Genomic DNA, 23,935 nt, shown 5'->3' on the forward strand with positions numbered 1-23,935 from the left:
AGATGGCTCCGCTTCTGACTCTGTGAGTCGCTGACCGGTCACTGTGCCAGCCTTGCCAGGAGTCACTGGCACAATGTGCGACTGACGTGTGCTTGCTACGACCCTCCTACATTCTGTTACATTTTTTTTTTTTTTTTTTTCGAAGGGGGGTTATTGGTATGAGTCGTCGACCCAAAGTTAATTTTTCTGTCTCTTTGAGCCAAATGAATTGCTTGGGCCCCCAATTTATTTCTAGGTCGACAGTGTTGCAAAAATATGTTAAACTTTCATTTATTGATTTGAATAATGTAATGTTGGATTTGAACCCCGTATCAGACGCTGGTACTTTTCTGTGTCGACAAGGAATGGCATTGCCTCTTGGTGAGCGTTCCACGGAACTCCCTGCTTGGCACTCGTGGTCACTGTTTCACGCTGCTGTTCGGTTTGGTTCTTTCGAAGAAGCCGACTAATTGTTAATAGTCTGGACTACAGCCATTTTCTATGTATTATACGCAACTGCTGCATTAATTAATGGCAGCGCATATTTCGATGCACCTTCCAAGTGTTGTAAAACAAGAATTCTAGACCACATAAATATACTGATACGCGTTGCAGCACCCGAGTTTCCGATTTCTTAAACTAGATTAGACATTTGAGTTAGGGTCCAAGTCAGATGTGTTGGTAGTGTGGTCATGTCCAGTTACTTTCCCAGCAAAACTATTTGCCAACTTCATCAGATCCAATAACAGACCAACTGTCTTTAAGACTACCTGTACAGGAAGTCCACATCCACTGGAGACTGGAGACCATCTTCCCAGTTTATAATCCAGTTAGAATTTTGAACATTATTTGCAGTTACACCTCAAGATTTTTTTTTCGGTAGTGACATTTCGTAATTACTGAAATAGTCATCATGTGAAACCACATGTGTAGACCCATCAAGATTATTTCAAAGTTCCATGCATGGAAAGTTTTTAAAACTATTACTGTAGGAGTGAAATTGGAACAGTGTTAAAAAAAATGTCCAGTGTTCATTCACAGTACAGTCAGAGCGATAGCTGCGACACATCACGGCAGAGTCGTTGGCTCAATTCGCTTTGTTCTTACGAGCATGCACCTTACAGTTTTCCTTACGACGAACATCGAGACGCGTCTTTCAGCGTCGCGCATCAAGCGCAATGCTAGCATGCGGCAACACCAAGACACCCGCGTCCGCCGCTTTGCGCGCCATACTCTCGTTGAGTTTCAACGAGTTTGCCGCTTGTGACTGCTCAGGGATCAGCGATGATGTAATACACAGGCCCTTCTGGGGGGTATTGAATGGATGGATACTGCTGAACCCGTCCAGTAGGGTGGCGCTTGCTTCACCTATCCAAAGCTTTTAAATTTCAGCAATTAAAGGGCAACTCTGCTCAATTCCGAGAAATGTAGGCTTACATATGATTCCATTTCACAAAGCACTACTAAACAGCTCTACGTCTTTGGATTCGCAAAATGTGGAATATTATTTGTGTAATCCTAATTTAAGCATCAGCTGATACCGAAACCGAAACTTCATTTGCATCAGGCAACATTGGTCTTGCGTCGTCGGAGTCATGGCCACGTCACGTCGAACCACGTGGTCTTGTGACGTTCGGGAGGGAAGGCGGGGGGGGGGGGGGGGCGCGAGTTACAGGACACTCGACGCGGGCAGGTCGCTTCGCATGGCGTGGGCGGTGATGGCCCGGGGGAGAGGGGGAAGGAGAGAAGACGAAAGAGGAGAAGGGGAGCGGAGAAACAGACCGAAGCGCACGGGGCAGCGCAAGCTAGCGCATCCGCGTTACGGTGATCACGTGGACGCCGTTCAGCCAACACTGGGAGAAGAAACTCATGATGTCATCGTTCAATTTCGCTCTGAGAAGTAAAAACAAACAAAACGTGAGAATGACGTAGTCATGCCTCTGACATAGTGGCTCAACGTTGGCCGCTTCAACTCCGTCGCATTGACTGCGCTGACGATTGCGCCTCACGTCGCACGCTAGAGTTGGCAGATTTCGGCGACTTGGCTCACTTGAAGGTTTGCTGGCCAGTTTATTAAAGGGGCCCTGCAAAGACTTTTTTACTGGTTTTTAATTTGCACCGAACCTGAGCGCACTGAACGTAGTAACTCAGTGAAACTTTTCTTTTCTCGAAATTCGCTTTATTTTAAAAGTTATAGGCAAATTAAAATGACAAAAACAAGCAAAAAATAACCTCCCTCATGACGTCCTTGGTTGCTTGAGTGGCCGTGAACTAGTGGAGGGGTAGTGGGCTCATCGCAAGCGCTCACGGCTGCCACACTCCGTGTCGAAGGCGCGAGAGGGCGCCACTAATGCATGTTCTGAATAGGCTGTATGCAGCGGGTAGCCAGAGCGGCTCTCGTTGCATTTGCTGCGCGATTAAACACTAATTCGGCATGACACTTCATTGGTCACAAACGACAGCAAACATGGGGTAAAGATCAGTTCAAAATGGGAACCACTTCGCGCTGCCATACCGCGAAACGGCCAAACCGCAAGACAAAGCTTCTCGCCGAAGGTACCGATGGCCTTCGGAACGCTCGGAGCCGGTCGGATCCTCCTGTCGATACGACCGCAGCGCCGCCGCGTACATCCGGGACCTTTCCGTGTCGGCGCCAGATCCCACTACTCCCTTCTAGTATGCGCCGCCTTTTCCACCGCTTGGTGGCGGGTAGGTCGACGGGTCATTTCTTGTTTCCGTACTTTATAAACTGCATTCGTTTCTTTTCTGAACTAAACTACTAAACAAAAACTACTTTTATAAATAATTGAAACAATTCGCGCCACTTATAGTTTTTTTTTCGACTAAAAAGAAGCTTTCAGTGGCTCTGACCAGTAGTAAGCCCAGGACCAAAGACGTCACATTTTGCGCGCTTTCGGTACCGCGGGTCGCCTTCGTCGGTGGAGGAGTTTTCCGCGTCGCCCGGTTAAAATATGATGCACTGATATTTAGTTACTCTCTCCGTGCCCGCTGGCTTGCCCGAACTTCAAGAGACGTGAAAACCGCAAAAAAGCTAGACGCTTAAATATGATTGCAGTGCCCCTTTAAATATATAGACGGAATTAGATTGTAATATTTGACATGGGGTCTTCCTATATGATACTGAAGAGGGCTACATAATATCAAAAATGAAGCGGAGTTGCCCTTTAACTACGATTAAATTTGGAATCAATTAAGAATGACGAATTTTCTATCGCGATGTCACAGCAACTCTGTTTAGCGGGCACTACTCGAAGCTTTTAATCACGTTTGTTCCACAAAAAAAAAAAATGTATAATAAAGTGGTTTGCCTATGCTGTGGCAGCTCTGTGCTGACGCGCCCGCTTCACACCAGCGGACCCAGGTTCGATTACCGAGAGCGGCAGGCAATCTTTATTCAAGCGGTTGACAGTATTGCGACGGACGCTTTACGCCCTATTACACCAACTATCACATCAACAATATGAAGAACTACAACTACAACGGACGTCATTTCCGGTGTTGGGAAGAGCCCATAACAGCTTGTGCTGTAAAAAAATGGAATCATCTGTTGCAAGATATCTGAGAATGAAATATATTTTGTATGTTTGGTGCTACAATCGTCATTAACACTTAAGAGTTTAAGAGTTTTGGCTGGTCGACAGCACCTTTGAAAGATGGGGACTCAAGCCCAAAAGTTCTTATGGGAGTTGAAGGGGAAATATTTAAATCATACCTGCGCTGATGCAATTGCTGCACGATTTGTGAAAGTCTGCGCTACATGGCTTTGCACCAACACCAACATTGCTCCAAAGTATAATTTCGCTTTTTTAGTAGGTTTGTACAAACTGTCAAAAATTAAATTATGGCTTTGAATAACATACTGCAGTTGAATCTCGCTGCAATGAAGTTGGTGAGACACACAAAAAAAGTTAGTTGTGGCGAGAACTTTGTAGTCGTGAAATCAGCATAAAATCAGCAATCATATACTTTATTAGTTTTTTCTGCCACATGCACAAGCTTTAATTCCAGAAATCACTGCACTTTTTTTTAAAGAGGCACAGCATGATGCGATTCTCACAGTTGGACAGCATTTGCATTGGGACGTCGTCGTCATGGGCTTCCACAAACATTCTGGTGATTTGGAAGGTGGTTGATCATTCATTCTTTCATGATAATTTGGAATGATCTGTCATTCATTCCTTCATGAACAATCACATGATGGCGACAAAGACATGCTGAAACTGCCTGCAATATCTGCCCTCTTTTTTAATGCGACAGCATTAAAAAGCTTGTGGCGTGCCGGCCTCGGTGGCGTGCCAGAAAAGCCGGTATGACATGAAAATTCTGATTGGTCGATAGGGTTATGACGTCACGGCCACATGACCTAGGCTTGTCTGTCTGGAGGAGCGTACAGTTTCCATTCATCGTGGAGGAGCGGAAAGTTTCCGTCCATCTCCGAGTCCACCCAGTGGCGCTGCGATCCTGCCGTCATCGTTCGCCTATATGGAGAATGCATACCCTGCCTCGGGACCGCCGCTAGGCCGCCGCCAGGAGAGAACATGTGTGCGATGGATGTGGTGCTGTCTTCCAGTGCGGGGTGCTCTTCTGAGTCGTCGTCTGCTACGGGTGCGGATGGTGCATCTAGGTCTGCTCCTGCTCAGTGACTGGGTCGGCTACGTAAGACTGAAGCCGAGAAGGCATGGACGAAGGTTAGGCGTGCAGAGGCGATGTGCCACAAGTAGGCCGAGGACTCAATAACACCACCGCGTTCCACTCTTAAAGGCAAAGTTTAAGCATCCTCTGAGTTTTTTTTACTTGCTGCCTCGGCAATAGGTGTTTTCTTTTCAAGAGAAAGTTTCTCTTGCACAGTGGTACCATGTCACATTTTCTAGCATTTGATGCAGAATCACATGCCGACTGGTACCGACGAATACTGACCGACATCCAAATGATGTTAACACGCCGTTGGGAAGTCATCTTGTACGGATTTGACTTGGCTTGGCTTGAGCTGAAAGCTGATGCAAATCAGCCTTTGTGGGGAGAAAGCTCTGCTACATTGTTATCGCCATCAGACAATGCTTCTGTTCTGTCTCTAGCCTCCGAGCAGCAGTTTGCATGGCACTTGTGCTCTCTTTGACTGTTAGGCAACATCGGAAGTCGCAATATCAAATGAAAAGATGATTTTGTGTTTTTTTTAGTTAATAAATTAGACGACCAAGTTTAGTTTTTCTTTATGAAAACTTATTTGAAGCGGCATTTAAAAAGATGTTCGTTGTGGAGAGACTTTTTATTTATTTTTACCCTCAATTTCCCATTTTACAATAAATGGGAAATTGAGGGTACTCCGGTTGTTGCGGAAATTTTATTGAAGCGGCGTTTGCTATAGTGGGGTTGGACTGCATTCGATTTGGTCTTCGTATTGAACACCATCAGTTTTGGGGGTATGTTTTCTCGCTATGTGCCCAAGCCAGAGGAACAAGATGGAGCAAGAACTTTCAAACCAAGAACCTATCTTTGATTTTATATGCACAGACAGACAATGAAGCAGTTGGCATGTGACTGTCCATGGCGAGTGCTCGACCAAAATGAATTGAGGCCACTTATGGTGATGGCTTTTCGTAGCCGGGGCCCTGCCACTTTGTTGGTTGCTGTTCACGCACATGTTGGGGGCGGCCACTGTACTGTGAAGGTTTTGGGGTACTAACACAGTAAGTACTTGGAAATTTCACAGTATGTCTGACCGTTTGTGGTCTTTTCGGAGCAGGTTAGTCAGCTCTGTTGAGTGCGCTTCTCACCGCGCACTCGTGCACTGCAGAGACGCGACACCCGTGTACGCAATCCTCAGTGTTTCCACTCCTGCACCAAATGCGTCAATTTGTGCGAGAGGAAATTTCCTGCGCCATCCTGATAAGAATCTGCCATATTGCATCAAACTGCATGAAATTGTGTGGCTGGCCAAATTAGGCGGCAACTTGTGCCACCTGTCCTAGCCACATGCAGCCTGAGCCGCGGCAAAGTGAAGGACACCTAGCGGCTGTGCTGTCAACCAGGGCAGGTGCTTCTCTCTGAGGCAAATGCAAGCCTTTCCGAGAACATGACTAAGCTGGCAGGCTTAAACGAAAAGCTGCAAAACCCATCGCAAGCCTTTGATAGGTTATTTGTGTTCAAAATAAACAATGCACAGTAAGCTGCATCAACACTTCTGTCAACTTTTTTTTATATCAGGAAGATCTGTTTAGTAATCCCTCACATTGGGTTTGTATGAAAGATGCATTTTTTGTAGTTAAGCCTGTGGAAACCAACATTACAAAGTAACTTATACTGTCTACAGCAAAAAATAAAAAATATTTTCTCTTACAATGTTTGAAGAAACGAAAGTGATAGCTGTAGCATGGTCGCGCAGCACGGGTGGAATAATGCCGTCACGTTCCTGAGGACGGAGGTGCGGCGTGCCTAATTCTCATAACCGTTGTAGTCGGCGTCATGAATGCTACTCATGGCCGCCACCAGTGATTCGTGGAGTAAGTGGGTAAGCGTGTGGAAGTTTCTAAAACTATCCAACATTACGCTTAGGAATGTGATACTGCAAACGTAAAATTTCGCATAATGCGAGTAATGTTTGAAAACAAGTCTTTCAAGCAGACAACACAAAGAATCTCCCTTCGTTGTGCCATTCTTGGCGGTATGCCATGGCTGCCCTCTTTGCTTTCTTAGCACGGCACTGCCAACAAAAATTCCCGACTTCCCTCTCCTCGCGCCAAGAGGGGAGAGAAGAAGTTTATTTTTTCCTTCTTCGCGCCTGCGGCGACGACGGCCCACGAAATCGAAATCTCTGCAAAGTGTTGCCCATAAAGTGATTGCTTTAAAAACTGATTTCCGAATAGCCTGCTTGGTTTAATGCCGAGAGTTTCCCTTCACATCTGCATTATCATGTGCCTGCCACACATGCCGTAAGGTGTAACTAATGTTTATTCCATTCATCTACAATTACATCTAGGGTTAGCTCCCTACTTTTGCACAAAAGTGCTCTTGCACGCTTTTAGCAAGTGCAGTCTGGTGACGTTTTTGTCTACATATAAATGACCCACTGCTAAGGTGCGGCTTCTCAGCGCGGGTGAAGTACAAATGGGAAGTTCTTTGAAGAAAAAGCACAATGGAGTGTGCAAGTATTTTCTAGCACTCCGGCGTTAGTTTTTCATGTGCCTCAATCCCCAAGATGCCGACGTGCACATTCTTTTAGTTTTTGTCTCAATTAATCACACGATTCATTTCGGTCATATCACCTAGTCTGACATTCTTACAACAATTTTTAGGAAGCCGTGTGAACAGGGTTCTCCCCAGGAATTTTTTAGGGGTCGACACAACCACCATGCGAGTGGCGAGGGGGCTAGTTTGCAATGTGGCACGATCAGGCTTGCCGGCAGAACACACTTTGCGTCTCTGTGAGTAGCGCCACGCCGCGGTAATAAATCAGAAACCAAAATGCCTTGGAAACAAAAAAACAAGAAAAAAAAATTGGGAGGGAAAGGTGGGGAGCGAGCGAAGAGGCGAAGTTAAAGCAAGCCACGGCGCGAGCAAGCATTGAGCAGTGAAAGAAAAGTTATCTCTGCTTTCCCTGGCAATAGGGCCCACCTAGAATAAGTCTCTTTTTGGCAATAAAGTTTTTCCTCCTCCTCCTTCTGCTCTCTGCCACTCATAAGGTTGCCACCTTCCCCCCCCAAAAAAAAACCGGCCATTCCGAAAAAAAAAAAGGGAAGGGGGTGGGAGGGGGGGGTTGTGGGATATAACTAAAAGCAGAGCTGTGACTAAAAAGAAAGACGTCGTGTTGACAGACTTTAATTGATTCACGGATTAATTTTATGTTGATACGAGCTTCCAAACATAAATTTAATTAACATAGATCTATTAGTACCGAGCATCTGCAAATAAACCAAACCCTATTTTTTTGCACCGCAAAAATGAACAAAATTAAGGAGAACTCAAACTCCGTCAGGATGTAGCCCTAACCGTTCTAGCAAGATGCCAAAGTTTCAGCACCAACCATTATTTTATTCAAAGTTATAGGTGATTTTCTGGAATTTTCAATAAAACAATGGGGCCTGTTTTCGCCGATTTTCGGTTTCCGGCGCCATATAGCTCCATGTATTCGAGACCTCCGTCGGCCGCCATTTTCCATTAAATTTCGGAAAATCGCTTATAACTTTTAAGTAAGATAAGTTTGGCATCTTGCTCGAACAGCTGGGGCTACGTTCTGACAGAATTTGAGCTCTCCACAATGTCTAGTTAATTTTTGCAGTGCGAAAAACAGGGTTTGGTTTTTTCGCGGACACCCGGTCCATCATATGCAAGTACACGGATACACAACATTGAGCTTAATACCCTACACAGATGGATATTATTCAGCCAAAATTGAGGTGCCAAAACAAATATCGCACTTCTACGCACCAGGTGCAGCAGTTGGAGAGCAGATTATTGAGTTTCACATAAAAATGGCTGCAAATTAGGTAACGCTTAGAGTAACAAGATGCTCAGCATGCAGATTTCGAGCTAAATTTATTATTTTCAGAAATTGCTGGTTCTGGAGGTTTTGGTAGTGAACACGGGCACCGGCATGAGCTCGCAAATGGCCACTCGGGAATTTGTGTAACGCGAGCATGTTCGCATACATTTCGAATCATGAATTACAAAAGGACTGTGTCCTCAGATTCAGATCTAGTGACGTCTTGCTCGCCATTCTCTGATCTCCTTCGGTAAATCGCAGACTCTTTACGTGTAAACACACGACTTCTACGAAAATTATGTCCTCTATTTACAAAATAAAATTAAAAATAGAAAATGGATATGTATATATGCCCGATAATGTTGATGATCAAAAAAATATTGTTGATGGTCTAAATATAAATATATATTTAAAGTATAACTTATATGCTCCCACAAAAAAAAAAAAGTGCTTGGATAGTTCAGAAAAACCGGCAAATAACGGCCGGTTTTAGATACTGGCCGGCAACCAGCCTTTTCTCCAAAAAACCGGCCGTACGGTCAAAAACCGGGCAGGTGGCAACCCTAGCCACTCACCACCCTGTGGAGAGAACTGCTGTGTGTTTGTCGCGTCTGTTTACTTCGTGTTTCTCCGCGGCCAAGCACCCGCCCCCTCCCCCATCGCCCTCCCCGCACTGCCGGTGGCGCTTCGCAGCTCCGCTCTCCTTGTTTGAAAGAATGCCGGCAGTCGGCGATGAGATAACATGCGATAACGTCTGCAGTCATGTGCACAGGCGAAATCGCATCGTCATCCTGTGGCATAATTGAGCTGTGGGCGGTCAGTCGGAGCGGTGGGTGGCAAAGTTACTGCAGCCCACGGTGGGGAGAGCCCTGCGTGTGAACAGTTTTTTTTTGTTTTTTTTCTTATAGACATTTTACTCTTCTTTATGAGCAGCCTATTCGAAAACTATTCAAAAATTATTCGGTGCCACCGCTCTTCGATTTCTATTTGATTTGTTTTAAAAAATGTATGCACACCTCTCGAATGTACCAAACAGTGTTTGCACTGGCATTGCTGCAGCAAGGAAGCAGCCAACTTACTGGCTGCTCCTGTGGCGACCACACTTGGGCTCGAGCCACCGGTCAGCACGGGACCGGAGGAGCCGCCACCCTTCTACGAGCCCCCGGCGGAGCCCCCTGCCGAACCCCCAGCCCAGTTCCCAGCCGAGCTTCCAGCCATGCTCCCAAGCGAGTCGCCGGTTGACACCCCGACCGAGCCTCCAGCCGGGCCCCTCCCGGTTCAAAGCCCGGTTGAGACCCCGTCCGAGCCTGCAGCCAAGCCTCGAGTCGAGCCGCCGGTTGAGCTCCCGGCTGACCTTGCGGCCGAGCCCCCGGCCGAGCCTCCAGCCAAACCCCAAGTCGAGTCGCCGGCCAAGCGTTTGGCTGAACCTCCAGCGGAACCCCCGATCGAGCTCCCAGCTGAGCCCCCGGCCGAACTCTCAGCTGCAACGCCACCCTTTCCCACACTCGAACAATTGGTCAAGCCCCCGGTCGAACCTCCATCCAAGTCTCTAGCCGAGTCTCCGGCCGAGTCTCCGGCCGATTCGCTGGCCGAATCTTTAGTGGAGTCCGTTGTCGAGTCTGTGGCCGAGTCCCCCGCAGAGTCCCCTCCCGCATCCCCAGTTGCATCCTCCGCCGCGTCTCCAGTCCCGTCCCCGGCAGTGTCTCCGGCCGCGTCTCCGGCTGCGTCTCCGGCTGCATCTCCGGCAGCATCTCCGGCTGAGTCCCCGGCCGAGTCCCCAGCTGAGTCGCCGGCCGGGTCGCCGGCCGGGTCCGCGGCTGAGTCCTCCGCTGAATCCCCCGCCGATTCCCCCGCGGAGTCCCCCACTGAATCCTCCGGCGAGCCTCCAACCGCTTCTTCGACCGTGTCTGTGGGCCTGTCTCTACCCGAATCCCCGGCAAAGCCCTCGGCCAAGCTGACCGAGCTTCCGGTCAAACTTCCGGTCGAGGTTCCTGTCGAGCTGCCGGCCAAGCTTCTGGCTGACCTTCCAGCCGACCTTCCGGCTGACCCTCCGGTTGAGCTCCCGGTTGAACCTCCGACTTCACTTGTGACCGAACTTCCGGCCGAACATTTGGCTGCGCTTCCAGAAGAACCACCGACGGAGCCCACGGCCCAGCCCGAGGTGGAGGCCCCTGGCGAGGCGGAGGCCGACCAGTCGGCCGAAATCGTGGGCCCCGTCGAGGCCCCGATGTCGCCGCAGGAGAGCAGATCCCCCGAGGAGCCCATGGGCTCCAAGGAAGAGGACCAGGTGCCATCCTCTGCAGAAGGTGGGTCTGCCGGGCTTTTTGGGCGGGCAAATCTTTTTTTATGGAGAGCGGGTCCCTGAAATTCATAGAAGGCAATGTGCACGCTGTTTCGAGAAACTTCAGAGCACGGTAGGAACGAACTGCTCGAGAGGTCCGGCGCACCGCTGTAATTAAATGAAGACCGTCCTTTGTAGTGAACGTCACATTATGGCCGCGTATGCAATCGGCAGATGCCAGCGTTTCTACAGGGTGAGTCAAAGGGATCGATGGCTGTTTGAAGGGACGGCATAAATCGGATTTTAAAGGTATCTAGCTAAAATTTTGCACTGAGCTAACAGGTGAATGTGCATTAAGGGTATAAAAATTTTACGGAACAAACTTACTTGAGTAAAAAACTTGAAATCTCTACCTATGGCGGCCATGTGCTAGCTAAAGGTGATTGGCGCAACAGTCGACAGATGACAGCAGTGCTCTCCACATCCACAGGTCGGCAGTGAATGCAAAGAGTACCGCATTTTTCAGCTTCGGTGATGACCCCACTTTTGTCGGTGGCTTATTTAGGATGTTTCCCTCCTCGTTCAGGCGCCTCATTCAGCCCACAGTGCCGCCGAAACTCTGCATGAAACCTTTGGCGGACCTCTTTCGTTCAGAGAGCAACCTTCACTTGCTCGTTGGGAGCTAAGTACACCATGAGATGACTTGCACCCAAAAACAGCACGGACGAAAGTTGCAGAGAAGAAAAGAGACGCGGTAACAATCGGCGAGTACAAAGCAGACGATGACATGTAGCCGAAAATAATTGCAGAGGAAAAAAAAAACAAGATAACACATCTGTTTTGTTCTTGTTTATCTTCGTTTATGTTTTATTGGTAGAATAAAATAATCATGCACTGACAATTTGTGCAGAAAAAGAGTGCAATGCGTCTGGCTCAGAAACGTTGTCTGCTGTTGCCGAGGTCGAGCGAAGCGCTTGTCGTGGCCGCCATCTGTCGGCTGCTGCGCCAATCAGACGCCTTTAATAAGCAGACGGCCGCCGTAGGTAGAGACTTCAAGTTTTTCATTTCTTACCTTTTTCCTCAAGTAAGTTTGTTCAGTGAAATTTTTATAACCTTAATGCACATTCTTCGGCCACCTCTGCGTAAAATCTTAGTTTGATACGTTCAGGAACCAATTTATGCGGTCCCTTCAAACAGCCATCCGTCCCTTTGACTCATCCTGTAGATCAACTGAGATGTGGAACTCCCACGAAGAGGCGAACGCCCCTCTCCCCCGCAAGGTCGCCTCCTCTCACTGAAATGCCATCTAGAGGCTCTGCTTAAAAACGAACAGCCATCTCCATAACAATGGCACTTAGAATGCCAAGAGGTGAACCTTTAGGAGGTACTGCACGTGGAAGCGGTGGCTGTTCTGCAATGCAGTTAATGTAGTAATGTTGGCAGATGCTTTGCGGTGGTTCCTTCTGTGGTCACATTGTATCCTCGTCTGTGTATATTTCGCAATAGTCACCAAAATAACTTGAACGAACAGCATGGCAGCTTCCCTATAAAACAACATGTTGGATACACTATGAGTATTCACCATTATCTCGAGCCCTTAGTATGCATCTGTGACAAAACGACTGGGTGCTCGGTGTTCCATATTTTTTACTAGTTTTAATTTCAGCGCAAAAGGAGACCGGTACCGTATTTATTCGAATTTAAGGCGACCACAGATATAGGTCAATGCCTTTATATAAAATTCGTCGAGAATTAAAAAAAAAAAAAAAATTGAATATACCATATTTGCACAAATATAACTCGATTTTTTTATTACGTGTTTGAAAAGTTAAAACGCACCATTTCTCTGGCTCGATGCAGGAGATCGGGTGGGAAAAGAAGTGGGGGTGTGGGAGGGAATTTATTAGCTATCGGGCCACTTCAAGGGGTAAATAGAAAACCATAAAAACCTTTTTTGTCGCTTTTGTGTTTGTACAGGGTGTCACAAAAGAAAATTTACACGGTCTATCTTACCGCAAAAATAAACTAGGCATCGCCGAACGCTCATTCTCCGCCCGAAGGTAGCGCTAGAGTTCACAACCAGATGCCAAAGTTTCAGCCCGATCCGATAATTTAATCAAAAGTTATAACTGATTTTCTGAAAATTTCAATGGGAAGATGGCGGCCGACGGAGTTTTCGGACCGTCACCACATGGCACCAGAAACCGAAAGTGGGCAAAAATGGGCTCCATTTTCCCATTGAAATTTTCAGAAAATCACTTATAACTTTTGATTAAGTTATCGGATCGGGCTGAAACTTTGGCGTCTGGTTGTGACCTCTAGTTCTACCTCTGGGTGGAGAATGAGCGTTCGGCGATGCCTAGTTTATTTTTGCGGTAAAAAAGACCATGTAAATTTTCTTTTCCCTGTACAACGCACGCCATACGGGAATGGCGGCACTGGCCAATTCAAAGCGAGCAAGTCGAGTCCAGTCAAGACCACCGACCGCGTTTACGCAATCGTGCTGCACGAGGCGTTTGTTTATGCTGAGGGACCAGGGCGTGTCGAGCCAGTCGAGCAGTCTTTTTTTTCTGACTACGCATTCTTTTTTTTTTTTTTTTTTTTTTTAGTTTACATTTTAGAGTGGTCAGGTGTTTGTGTGTTGGTACTTCTGCTCCGTGCCTTGCTTTGCTTGTGGGCTGCCGAGGAGCTCACGCCGAAGAAAAAGGAACTACCAGACAAGCGGCGCCGTGCTGCTGCATATTTGCGAAGTCACCAAGTGGATTGAAAACGGAAGGAGCAGTGGAAATGAGTGCAGTCAAAACATAAACTGATATGTTTCCTATTTCCATTGCCTTTTCACTTCTGTTATGCCCCCGAGTATTATTAGTATTATATATGAGGGAGCGGATTGGAAGTTCGTCTGCTTTTGCAGGGGTCGTGGTGACGTCAGAACGCCGAGCTCCACTCTCCTTCAATCAGAGCTCGGCGTTCAAACGTCACCACGACCCCTACAAGAGAAACACGAACTCGCGCCCCGCATGAACGTGCAAAACGGTAAATCAACTTTTTTTTCCTTTTAAGGGCAGGGAAGTTTGGGCAAAAGAAAACAACAAACCTTTATTTACAGCGCTCTCAGCTAAATCACAGCGCGATGCCAAAAACTTATTCATCATCAGAACTTCTGTGCATGTCAAACATGTCATCGTCGTCGGAAGCGACATACTCACGAATTCGCAACTTTACCTCTCTGGCACCGTTGCAAAATGACGATAAGAAATGAAAGAAGGTGAAGACGGGCGAAGCTACGAAAGACCAAATAGAAAGACGCGAGCAACGCCGCGAGTCACCGTGAGAAACGCGTGAGCTGCCTTAAGCAACAAGAAGCGAAACTAACCTCCGTACTTTCTTTCGGTGCGCGTCCGCGAGGGAGGGGGCAAGGTGTATGGCGCATCGCGAAAGTACCTCCTGATCGCGTCCCTCCCCTTCCCTGCTTGCGTAACGAGGGGCATGCTTGAGCGGCTGCTCATGTTTCGGTTGTTTTCGTGCACCAAAGGCTCTCTGAAACAAGCGGCGTGGCCGGGAGGCACTCACTTGATCGAATGGCGTTTTAGCGAACGCCCGCGTTTCACCGAATGACACTTTAGCGAATAGTCGGACGCCGCGAAGCGGCGTTTGCGGGTGGGCCAAATGGGTTCACATTTTTTTAATGAGCCGCCGCAGACTGTCGCCGCGAAGCGGCGTAAAGCGCAGCGCGGCGGATGGGTTAACGCGCGTCCCCGTTATTCGCTAAAACGTCGATTCGCTCAAATGTCGCTGCTCGCTAAAATGTCATTCGCTCATGTAATATAAACCCCTAAAAAAAAAAAAAAAGAGGTCTAAATATATTCTAATAAATGCGGTAGTACTTGGACACACTTCGGGTGCCTTCTGGTCTTGTCGAGGCTGAAAGCGGTGCTCTAGAATGCACACACCCATCCATGGACGCACGTGGGTCGAAGGGGGCCTTAGCCGAGTCCTTGTGCAGCGGAGCGGCTAGCAGAGGAGATGTGCGAGACGCCCAGCTCGCCCGGGTCGCCCCCGAGCGAGGACGACCTGAAGGAGGCCAAGCTGAGCTGTGACTCGGTGCCCAACAGCCCAGCTTCAATGCTGCACAGGTGAGCAGCACGCCCTTTGGGAAGCCACATGTTAGTCCACTCTGAGTGCTGCCCGAGAATTTTCACTAATTATGAGGCGTACCAACGTAGAGGAACGTAGCCGCCAGCTGCATGTTTTGATGCTAGTGCTGCCTGTCAGTGCTACGATGGCTCGGAGCGAGAAGTTGGTCCACGGCTGGTTCTGAACCGCATATATTTAAGTTGAGCCTACGACAGAACACCGCACGAATTCCCACTCAAATGAATGAGTGTTACGAAAATGATGAAAAATGGCATAAATGAATGCGCAGTGACGACCCAGAAAGCGTGCGAGACTACAAGGTGTGGAAGAAGGCCATCATGCTGGTGTGGCGGGCGGCAGCCAACCACAAGTAAGTGCCCGGGATGCCAGACAACCGGTGTCTGCCGCAGCTGAGCCTCTCCCGCCTCGCAGGTATGCCAACGTCTTCCTGAGCCCCGTGACGGACGAGATGGCCCCTGGCTACCACAGCATCGTTTACCGGTGGGTGCACTGCCAATTGTGCCGTCGCTCGCTTGTTCGGAGCGTAGAGAGCGGCCAACGGCACTGCGGGCTGGCATTGCATTTGTGACCGGCCCGCGAGCCCTTTTCTCTGGCAGGGCACCGGAAGAAAGGAGTGTCGGGTTGTCGGTTGCGACTTTCAGTTGCAGCAACGGTGGCACCGAGACATAAGTGGAAAAAACCTAGTTTGGCCTTGGTGTTTCTCGACGCCATACATTGGGGCTGCCGAATATTTTTGAGTTCGTACACTTTCCGTACCGCTCGTTAAATCGAGTACCGGCAACCTGTCTGCCAAACGTTGTGGGCATCTGGCAGTTTTGCAAATGTTCCTCGCAGTATCGTTACCGTTTGTGGAAAGGCCGCAGTGGTCGAGACAGCACCAGGGTGCTGACCATTAACACGCACGGCAGAGCAACTGCCGCAGCATCCGCACAGGGACACAGAAGATACCCTTATAGAGCGAGAGTGCCTTTCATTATCAGGGTGGAGAAATCGTGAAAATAATGCGATTCTGACATATACATTAAATATCTTAAAACGGCCGAGTCATGTCAGCCATTTCCAGAAAAATTTAGTTTCAGCCTTTTGTAGAACCTTTCACTGCATTTTAAAATTTGATTGCAAATCATATGCATATATTTTCTAATATGAATATTCTACATTTAATATGAATTTAGCATGAATACTTCAGTAAAACATGGCTGCTAATCTTGAAAGAATGTGTATCTACAGGAACAGTTTTATTACATGAAAAACTTAAAGGGGCGGTGCAACGATTTTATGATTAAAAGATTTTGCATCTCGTCATTTTTACGTTGTTTATCGTGTCCCGGAGGATAGAGAAAACGCCTCCTTCATTAAAAATGTTGCGATTCCGCTGCATAATCGCAAAGCAAAAGTCTAGCTTTTTCCCCCACCTGCAGCCCCAAGTGGCAGCCGAAGGAACTATGGCAAAAAGATTACGTGACCTCGTTCGGCTCTAAGCTGTAGCATAACGCCCGCTGATGTACGCAGAGAGAGGGAGAGGAAGCGTCCTCCGAGATAGCACACTGGAACCTACACGTCACTCCGAATGACGTCAGTAGTAGGGGGACCAGGTGTGACCCTGAAGGCTGGGAGTGAGTTGAGGGGTGCCCGAAATGCCAATGTTTATCTTTTTTTTACGCAACAACTAGGACACACAGGCAAAATCGGTTTTCTGTTTTTTTACGTCAGAAGTGTCAGAGGGCAACTTCCAGAAATTTTTGACCGAAGTCCGGAAATCGTTGTGCCCCCCTTTAATTGAAATATTCAGATTTTGTTCGTGAATGAGTCGAGCATGACGGATAATAACCGTAAATGATAATCGCACGTTTGTATCTTGAACGACTGGCTATATTTTTTGTTCCAAACGGCGCACTCAAGCAAGCGCTCGCAGAGAAGCGAACGGAGAGCGCGATGCGTCACGGGATATCCAGTGCAAACAAAAACAGAAAGGAAAGGTATCCCGCATTCGTGACATAGAAAGACTGGCGTGGTTATGAGCTTTGCTGTTGGTGGCGTTGTCAGCGTTGTGGTTGCATCAATAGCATCAATGCATTACAACCGAGCCGTTCTAAGTACCCGTGGGGCGACGAGCGTGTGGCTGGCCCATGGAGCACGTAGCTTCCAGAACACTGTCAGCTTAGGGCTGAACGGGGTGGGAAAAGCAACTTTTGTCTGAGTTTTGAGCGACAGGCTAATCTTCTAGGGGGACAGTGGCTGTGTCCGGCTACACAAACGAGGGTCTGAGAAAAAGGGGAGTCCCTCCTTTCTGTCTTCTTAAAGTTTTTGGTACAATGCGCGATTTGTGAGTTGAGGAGGAAAGCTAAAAAGGAAAATGTTGAAATTACAAAGAGCGGCGCTGCTCCGATAGAACTTGCTACGTCATGACTACGTTGCAAGTTCCCCGTTGCTAGATTACCTCCCAAATAGGCTCCGCATGCATCCACCAGGTGCACATTGAAAGATTGTTTAATTAGCTTTAAAATTAGTTTGCTTGTGCCTTTTAACAAAAGACTGGAATTTTTGAGGTTATGCTGCAACATGCAACATATTAAAGCTAAAAAATTGGCGCTGGAATTTCGTTTCCGTGTCCCTTTAAGAAAAAAGGCCCTGGTAAGGTGAACTTGGATAAAACATAGTAACATAGCCAGCAAAGCAATGACTTTTTTATTCTATTATAGTGTAAGGTTTTATTTTGTGTCACTGTCTTTAAAAATCCAGGGTCAAATTATAATTATAACCAAAGGAGGCCAACCTGCCAACCTCTAATAGTCAGCAAAATTTCTGAGACTATTGAGCGAACAGGGGTGCTCCGACATGTCGGCTGTTTCTCCTAGCAGTGCGATACAAGGCAGTGGAGCTCGACAGCTGAGCACCGATGCAAAGCAGTGAAGCTTGATGCTGCAGAGTGCAGGAGCGAAGCTTGTTGCGAGAAAATGAAGAATTTTTGAGGCATTATTTATCATTTTTGAATATTCGAAAAACAGTAAAAGTGTGCTGCAAATTGAATCAAAAGCAAACACTCTGCAAATTATTCAAAGTTTCTACATTGGCACACCTTTACTAGTAGCACTAAAACAGGGTGTTTCTGAGTGCTTTTGTATTCATTTGTATGAATAAAAACCCATGAATGGTGTATATTGAAACTTTTTACAAAGGTCTCTTTAAGTGATGCATGTATTGTACTCAAATTTTGATAGTGTGGGTTCTAAAAAAAAAAGTTAAGCCTAGAAAATCCTGTTTTTTCTAATGCACATGGAGGAAAATGGTGAAGACCGTCTGGTTCCTGCTGCTCGCAGATGGTGCGACACATGCTTAGATCTTCCGGATTGGCTTCTGGGTATCTCAAAGAACACAATCTTCCTTTAGGTTGTGCCATCAACGGGTTTTTTTTTTTTAGGCTTAAATTTTTTTTTCTAGAACTCATGACATTTGAGCATGATAAATGCACCACCTAACATCATCTTTGTGAAAAGTTGCATAGCACTCGGGTCATTGGTTTATTTATACAAATTTTTTTTACACCTATATAGCGCTTGGAAACGCACCATAGATTTGCATTAAAGGGCAACTCCGCTTATTTTTGATATTTAGAAAACTATGTAGCCCTCTTCAGTATCATATAGAAAGACCCCATGTCAAATATTGCAATCTAATTCCGTTTATATATTTAATAAACTGGCCAGCAAACCTTCAAGCGAGCCAAGTCGCCGAAATCTGCCAAATCTTGCGTGCGGCGCGAGGCGCAATCGTCAGCGCAGTCAATGCCACGGAGTTGGAGCAGTTGACATTGAGCCACTACGTCAGAGGCATGTCAACGTCATTCTCACATTTTGTTTGTTTTTACTTCTGAGAGCGAAATTGAACGATGACGTCATGAGTTTCTCCTCCCGGTGTTGGCTGAACGGCGTTCACGTGATCACCGTAACGTGGATGCGCTAGTTTGCGCTGCCCTGCGCTCTTATCGGTCTCTTTCTCCGCTCCCCTTCTCTTTCGTCTTCTCCCCTTCCTCCTCTCCTCCGGGCCATCACCGTCCACGCCAAGCGAAGCGACCTGCCCGCGGCTGCCGCGGCGCGTATCCTGTTTCTCGCTCGTTCCCGAACGTCACAAGACCACGTGGTTCAACGTGACGTGCCACGACTCTGACGACCCGAGACCAATGTTGCCTGACGCAACCGAAGTTTCGGTTTCGGTATCAGCTGATGTTTAAATTAGGATTACACAAATAATATTCCACATTTCGCGAATCCGAAGACTCAGAGCTGTTTAGCAGTGCTTTGTGAATTGGAATCATATGTAAGCCTAAATTTTTCGGAATTGAGCGAAGTTGCCCTTTAATAGCTTTTGCATTAAATGCCGACATACACTTTGTGGTTTCAACTTTTCCTTACTCCCTTCTCTCTCATATTCTCTCCACTTTTCAACTTGCCTCAGAACGGCTCTCCTCCCAGTTTAGGAGAGGAAGTCGCTAAGTAGATTATCTTCCCTGCAGAAAACTAAGGGTTTACGTCGGGCTTTAATCTGCAGTGATAAAAAGAACACTAGAATGAAATCTTAGTAGTGTTGCAGAATAATTGGAGGTGTAAGAATATGAAATTCTTAATTGCGTTTTGATTTTGGATATGAAAATTTGACTGCAAATCAAATTTGAATATTTTCCAATATGAATATTTTACATTTGATTTGAATTGGTCATGGATACTTTAAAGGGATACTACAACGAAATTTCGGCGCTTACTTTTTGGTCTATACATGTTCAAAGGAGCAGTATCATATCGGACACACCAATATCTCGTTAAAAAAAGGCAAAAAGGTATTTTAGAACAAATTAAACAATTAGCACAGAGCACCTGGTGGATGTCGCTAAAGCCTTCTTGTAATGTCCGTCTAGGAACTTGGACAGGTAGTGACGATAACTGTCTCACTTAAAACTATACATGCTTTGAACCTGAGGTCATCCTGATAGCCCTAAGGCCAGCACTATAGAAGAGGGGAGGGAGGAACTCCCCCATCAACAGGACTGTCTTTTGTGTGTCCCAGACGTCGGTATTCTCCCTCTACAAAATTATAGAAGGTTAACCCGTCTTTCAAAATTCACGAAAGAGCAGCTTTCTGGTTAGTTGCGGTGGTGGCCCGATCGCTGGCATGCTTCGACCGCTTCGGTGGCTGAAACCGCCGGGGGCATCTTGACGACATCAGCCTCACCGCAGCTTTGCTCATCCCGAGACAAACCACGTCATGATTGCACCGGATGTGACGTGCTGTCCGCTGGCTACTCTCCGAGCGCTTGCCAGAGTGGGCCATTTATAAGGAAAAATACAGCCATCAGGCTCAAAATGCAAACGTGCGATTGTCTTTTACGGATACTGTGGATCATATTCAACCTATTTCTGAACACGACAGGAATATTTCAAATTTCATTGAAGTATCCCTTGGGGATACTTGAACGAAATTTGAAATATTCCCATCGTGTTCAAAAATAGGTTGAATATGATCCACAATATCTGTAAATGACAATCGCACGTTTGTATTTCGAGCCTGGTGGCTGTATTTTTCGTTATACACGGCCCACTCTGGCAAGCGCTCAGAAAAGGCCCAGCGAAGACCACGTGACATCCAACGCAATCGTGACGTAGGTCATCTCAGTACGAGCAAAGCTACGGCGAGGCTGACGTCAAGAGGATGGCCTAGTCGTTCCAGCCACCGAAGCGGCTGCTTTTGTACGAAATTTGAGTGACGGGTTAATCTTCTGTAATCTTGTAGGGGGACAATAGCGACTTCTGCAACACACAAAAGGCATTCTCGGGAAGAGGAGAGTTCCTCCTACCCTTCTTCTCACGTCGTGGCCGGAGGCGTGACAACCTCCGTCATTAGCTGTCAAGGTTCCTAGATGGGCATTACAAGCAAGGCGTTAGCGACATCCACCAGGTGCTCTTTGCTAATCGTTTAATTTGTTTTAACAAGATATTGGTATGTTCGATGTGATGCTGCTCCTTTGAACACATATAGACCAAAAAATGAGCGCCGAAATTTTGTTGTAGTATCCCTTGAAGACATAATTGCTGGAAATCTTTTGTACGGGGTTAGATTGAGAAAATGAAACCCGGTTTTCCGGCCTGCGTAAATAAGCTACTGTAATATCCTGAGGTGCCCCACCCCTGAAAGATAACCCGCCCTTATTTTTTCCTTGATTTGCTATTTTTTAAACATCGTAAGATAGCCCATTCTTAGTAATCGTAGTGTTCGGATCAATGATGACATCGGCGTAAATTTGGCTAGTTAGCTATGGCGGGATACAAGCAAACACTGCTGACTGGGAAGTGAAGCCAAAATTTGAAATTGTGTGTGCCTCTATCATTTCAGTGAAAGAAACCTGTCAGAAAGACAATATTGTTTTCTTTCTTGCTGACAAGTGTTTTCACTGATGTAATTGCCACAGGCGCCCACAATCTCAAATTTCGGTTTGATGAATATTAGGCTTAAGTAGACGTATGCTCGTAGAGAAATCTAATTTCTTTCGTATATTTTGATCCAGGTAATGTGTTATGTGCTCAAACTATCAAATTTTATTACCACCCCAGGCGTGTCACATTCTCACGAAGTTTCAACTTTTTGCAATGCATAGAAAACCTGGTTTCATTTTCTCGTCATAACCGTGTAGAAAGCATATCTATGAAAAGGAAGAGTCTTATTTTATAATGAACTTTTCACATACTTGTATTAAAAAAAAAAGGTCCTAAATAGATGAGTTTTGGAAAGATAATGCAATATGGCAAGCAATGACTACCTTGTTGCTTGAAATAGTCTACATCTTATCAGATGAACGTCCGATACGCAAAGTGCTTGAAGATTGCTTCGCCTTTGCCACAGCATGACCTCGTATTGCGCTGCCTCTGCTATTGGCTTACTTTTTTTATTATTTATTTGAATATAGCTTGAGATTTCCTTCTTTGACAGTCTTTTAAAGTCATCTTGGTTAGCTTAAGACACGCCAACCGAGTGCGCCACACCGGTTTTTAGCCTCTCCAGTGTTAAGCAGTTGCAGGTGTGTGGACCAACCACGTCGGCCATTTCTCCTTGCACGCTGGTGCAAGGCAGTGAAGTTTGACGCGAGAAACCAGACAATTTTGAAGTTCATAATTTTCGAATATTTAAAAAACTCGAATACTTTGAACAGCAAAAGTGTGCTGCAAATCTGGTTGAGTAACAAACACTATTCGCAAATTATTCAAAGTTTCTAATGTTTGTACACACCTCTAAAAATTACAAAACTGACTTGTATCATAACCAGAAATCAGCACCCTATCATACCAGTAATAAATTAGGTGAAACAAAGGCACTAAATGTCACAAATGTAAATGCCAGATACTGAATTTTTAATGGTTTGACAAGAAATGGGCAAACACATTTCTGTATAGAAAAACTATCTCATCTTTAAAGGAAAATATAACCGCATTCCTTTCTGAAAGTAATGTTTGTAATGAATTACTTTTTGTAGATTAGTAATTCTCATTAACTACTTTTGGAGCAAAGTAGTAGTTGTAATTATACATGAAAACAGCTCAAACGACGAAAATGAAGTGAAGAAACAAACACGGCAAGACGAAGCCGTATTTAGCTAAAGTTTTATTTTTTATTTAAGAATACTAAAAAAGACAGAAGACACAACGAGAGATTATAGAAGCATTTTTTATTTCCATGCATCAGCGCGCTGTCGGTAGCTCTGTCAGACATAGGGGTTTGCTTTTTGCCATAGAATATTACCAGAGTTGTTTGAAGTGTTTTACGTCTGAAGAATAATGTGGTACCTGGTAGATGAGTAGGTGTTTGTTGATGTAATATTTTTGCCTATGTTCTTTTCTTTCTTTTTCACTGGTAAAACTTTAGTTGCGAGTACAGCTTCGTCCTGTCATGTTTGTTTCTTCACTTCGTTGTTTGAGCTGTATCCATCATGTATAACGTTTACCAACTTGCCCAATTTGCTACGTTAGAATAGTTTTTAATTACATGTAATTCAATTACATTGCCGAAGGAATTTACCCAAGTATGATAAAAATAACTTTATAGTTCTGCTGAGTACCTCAGTACTCTGGTATTTGAGGCAACAAGCTAGCCAGTCATGCAGCATGGCAAATTTTCACAGGAAACAAATTACACCTGGTACAGTGTTACAAGCATTCCGTGTTTTTGGATAAATTCGAAAAACTTTAAAAAAACAATCGCCGGTAAAATTTTCTTCAATTCATATTTATTCGAAAAACTGAATTTCGAGGTCACGGTGGCAAAATGGAAAGCAAAAACAGACTATTTTACGAATAAGGTCTGGCAGAGCACAGAGTTAGTAATCCAAAAAAAAAAAAGGCCACATCCATTTTTTTTTTTTTTTTTCTTTAGCATTGTTGTCAAAAGGAAGTTTCCCTTTATCTCATGAGGGTTCATTCTCTACAACAGGTTAATATACTTCTGGGCGACGACAAATGCCTGTTCCGGATTCCAGTTTAAACCATACCCTTGTTCTTCTGAGAGGAGGGCTTGTGCTCCTATAGCAGTGAGAGATATCAACCTGTAGATTTCATAGGAGGGTGGAGGGAAGCTGAAGCGTTTATGCTTCCCAACGACTACGCCTAGGAGTTTAGCTACTTCAAAGTACCGACATTTATTGAAGCTACACTTGTCGTGGGGCAGTTAGTACTGCTAATTGCAAGTGCACTAGAATACCAAATGCAGCTGCAAAAATATATTTCAATTTCGGTGTTTTTTGTTTGTTTTTTAATAAATTTAGGCCACGTTTTTGTCCAAACATTTATTTTCATATTGAATTTTGGAAAAACAGGAACATAGTAAACTTAAACTCGGTTTCCCGGAGCACTACCAAAAATAAGCTGCAATAAACCCCGAATTTGAGGCAAAAAATAAACTAAGGAAAACGCTCTCCGAGTTTCAGTAAAAATAAACTCAGAAAATACGGAACCCTAAATACAATCTAGCGACAAACA

General features: G+C 45.8%; 1 protein-coding gene across 1 annotated transcript in view; it reads left to right on the forward strand.

Moving 5' to 3' along the window:
• Window positions 1-23,935, forward strand: part of LOC8042888 (bromodomain-containing protein 8) — a 47,178-nt gene that overhangs the window by 14,805 nt on the left and 8,438 nt on the right. Inside the window, exons 11-14 of the mRNA XM_029991639.4 lie at window positions 9,539-10,785; window positions 14,767-14,896; window positions 15,187-15,267; window positions 15,330-15,398. Of these exons, the coding sequence (XP_029847499.2) occupies window positions 9,539-10,785; window positions 14,767-14,896; window positions 15,187-15,267; window positions 15,330-15,398 (1,527 nt within the window). The remainder of the gene's footprint in view (window positions 1-9,538; window positions 10,786-14,766; window positions 14,897-15,186; window positions 15,268-15,329; window positions 15,399-23,935) is intronic.

The sequence above is a fragment of the Ixodes scapularis genome, unplaced genomic scaffold (assembly GCF_016920785.2).
Source record: "Ixodes scapularis isolate PalLabHiFi unplaced genomic scaffold, ASM1692078v2 PGA_scaffold9__187_contigs__length_104089568, whole genome shotgun sequence".
Taxonomy (NCBI): domain Eukaryota; kingdom Metazoa; phylum Arthropoda; class Arachnida; order Ixodida; family Ixodidae; genus Ixodes; species Ixodes scapularis.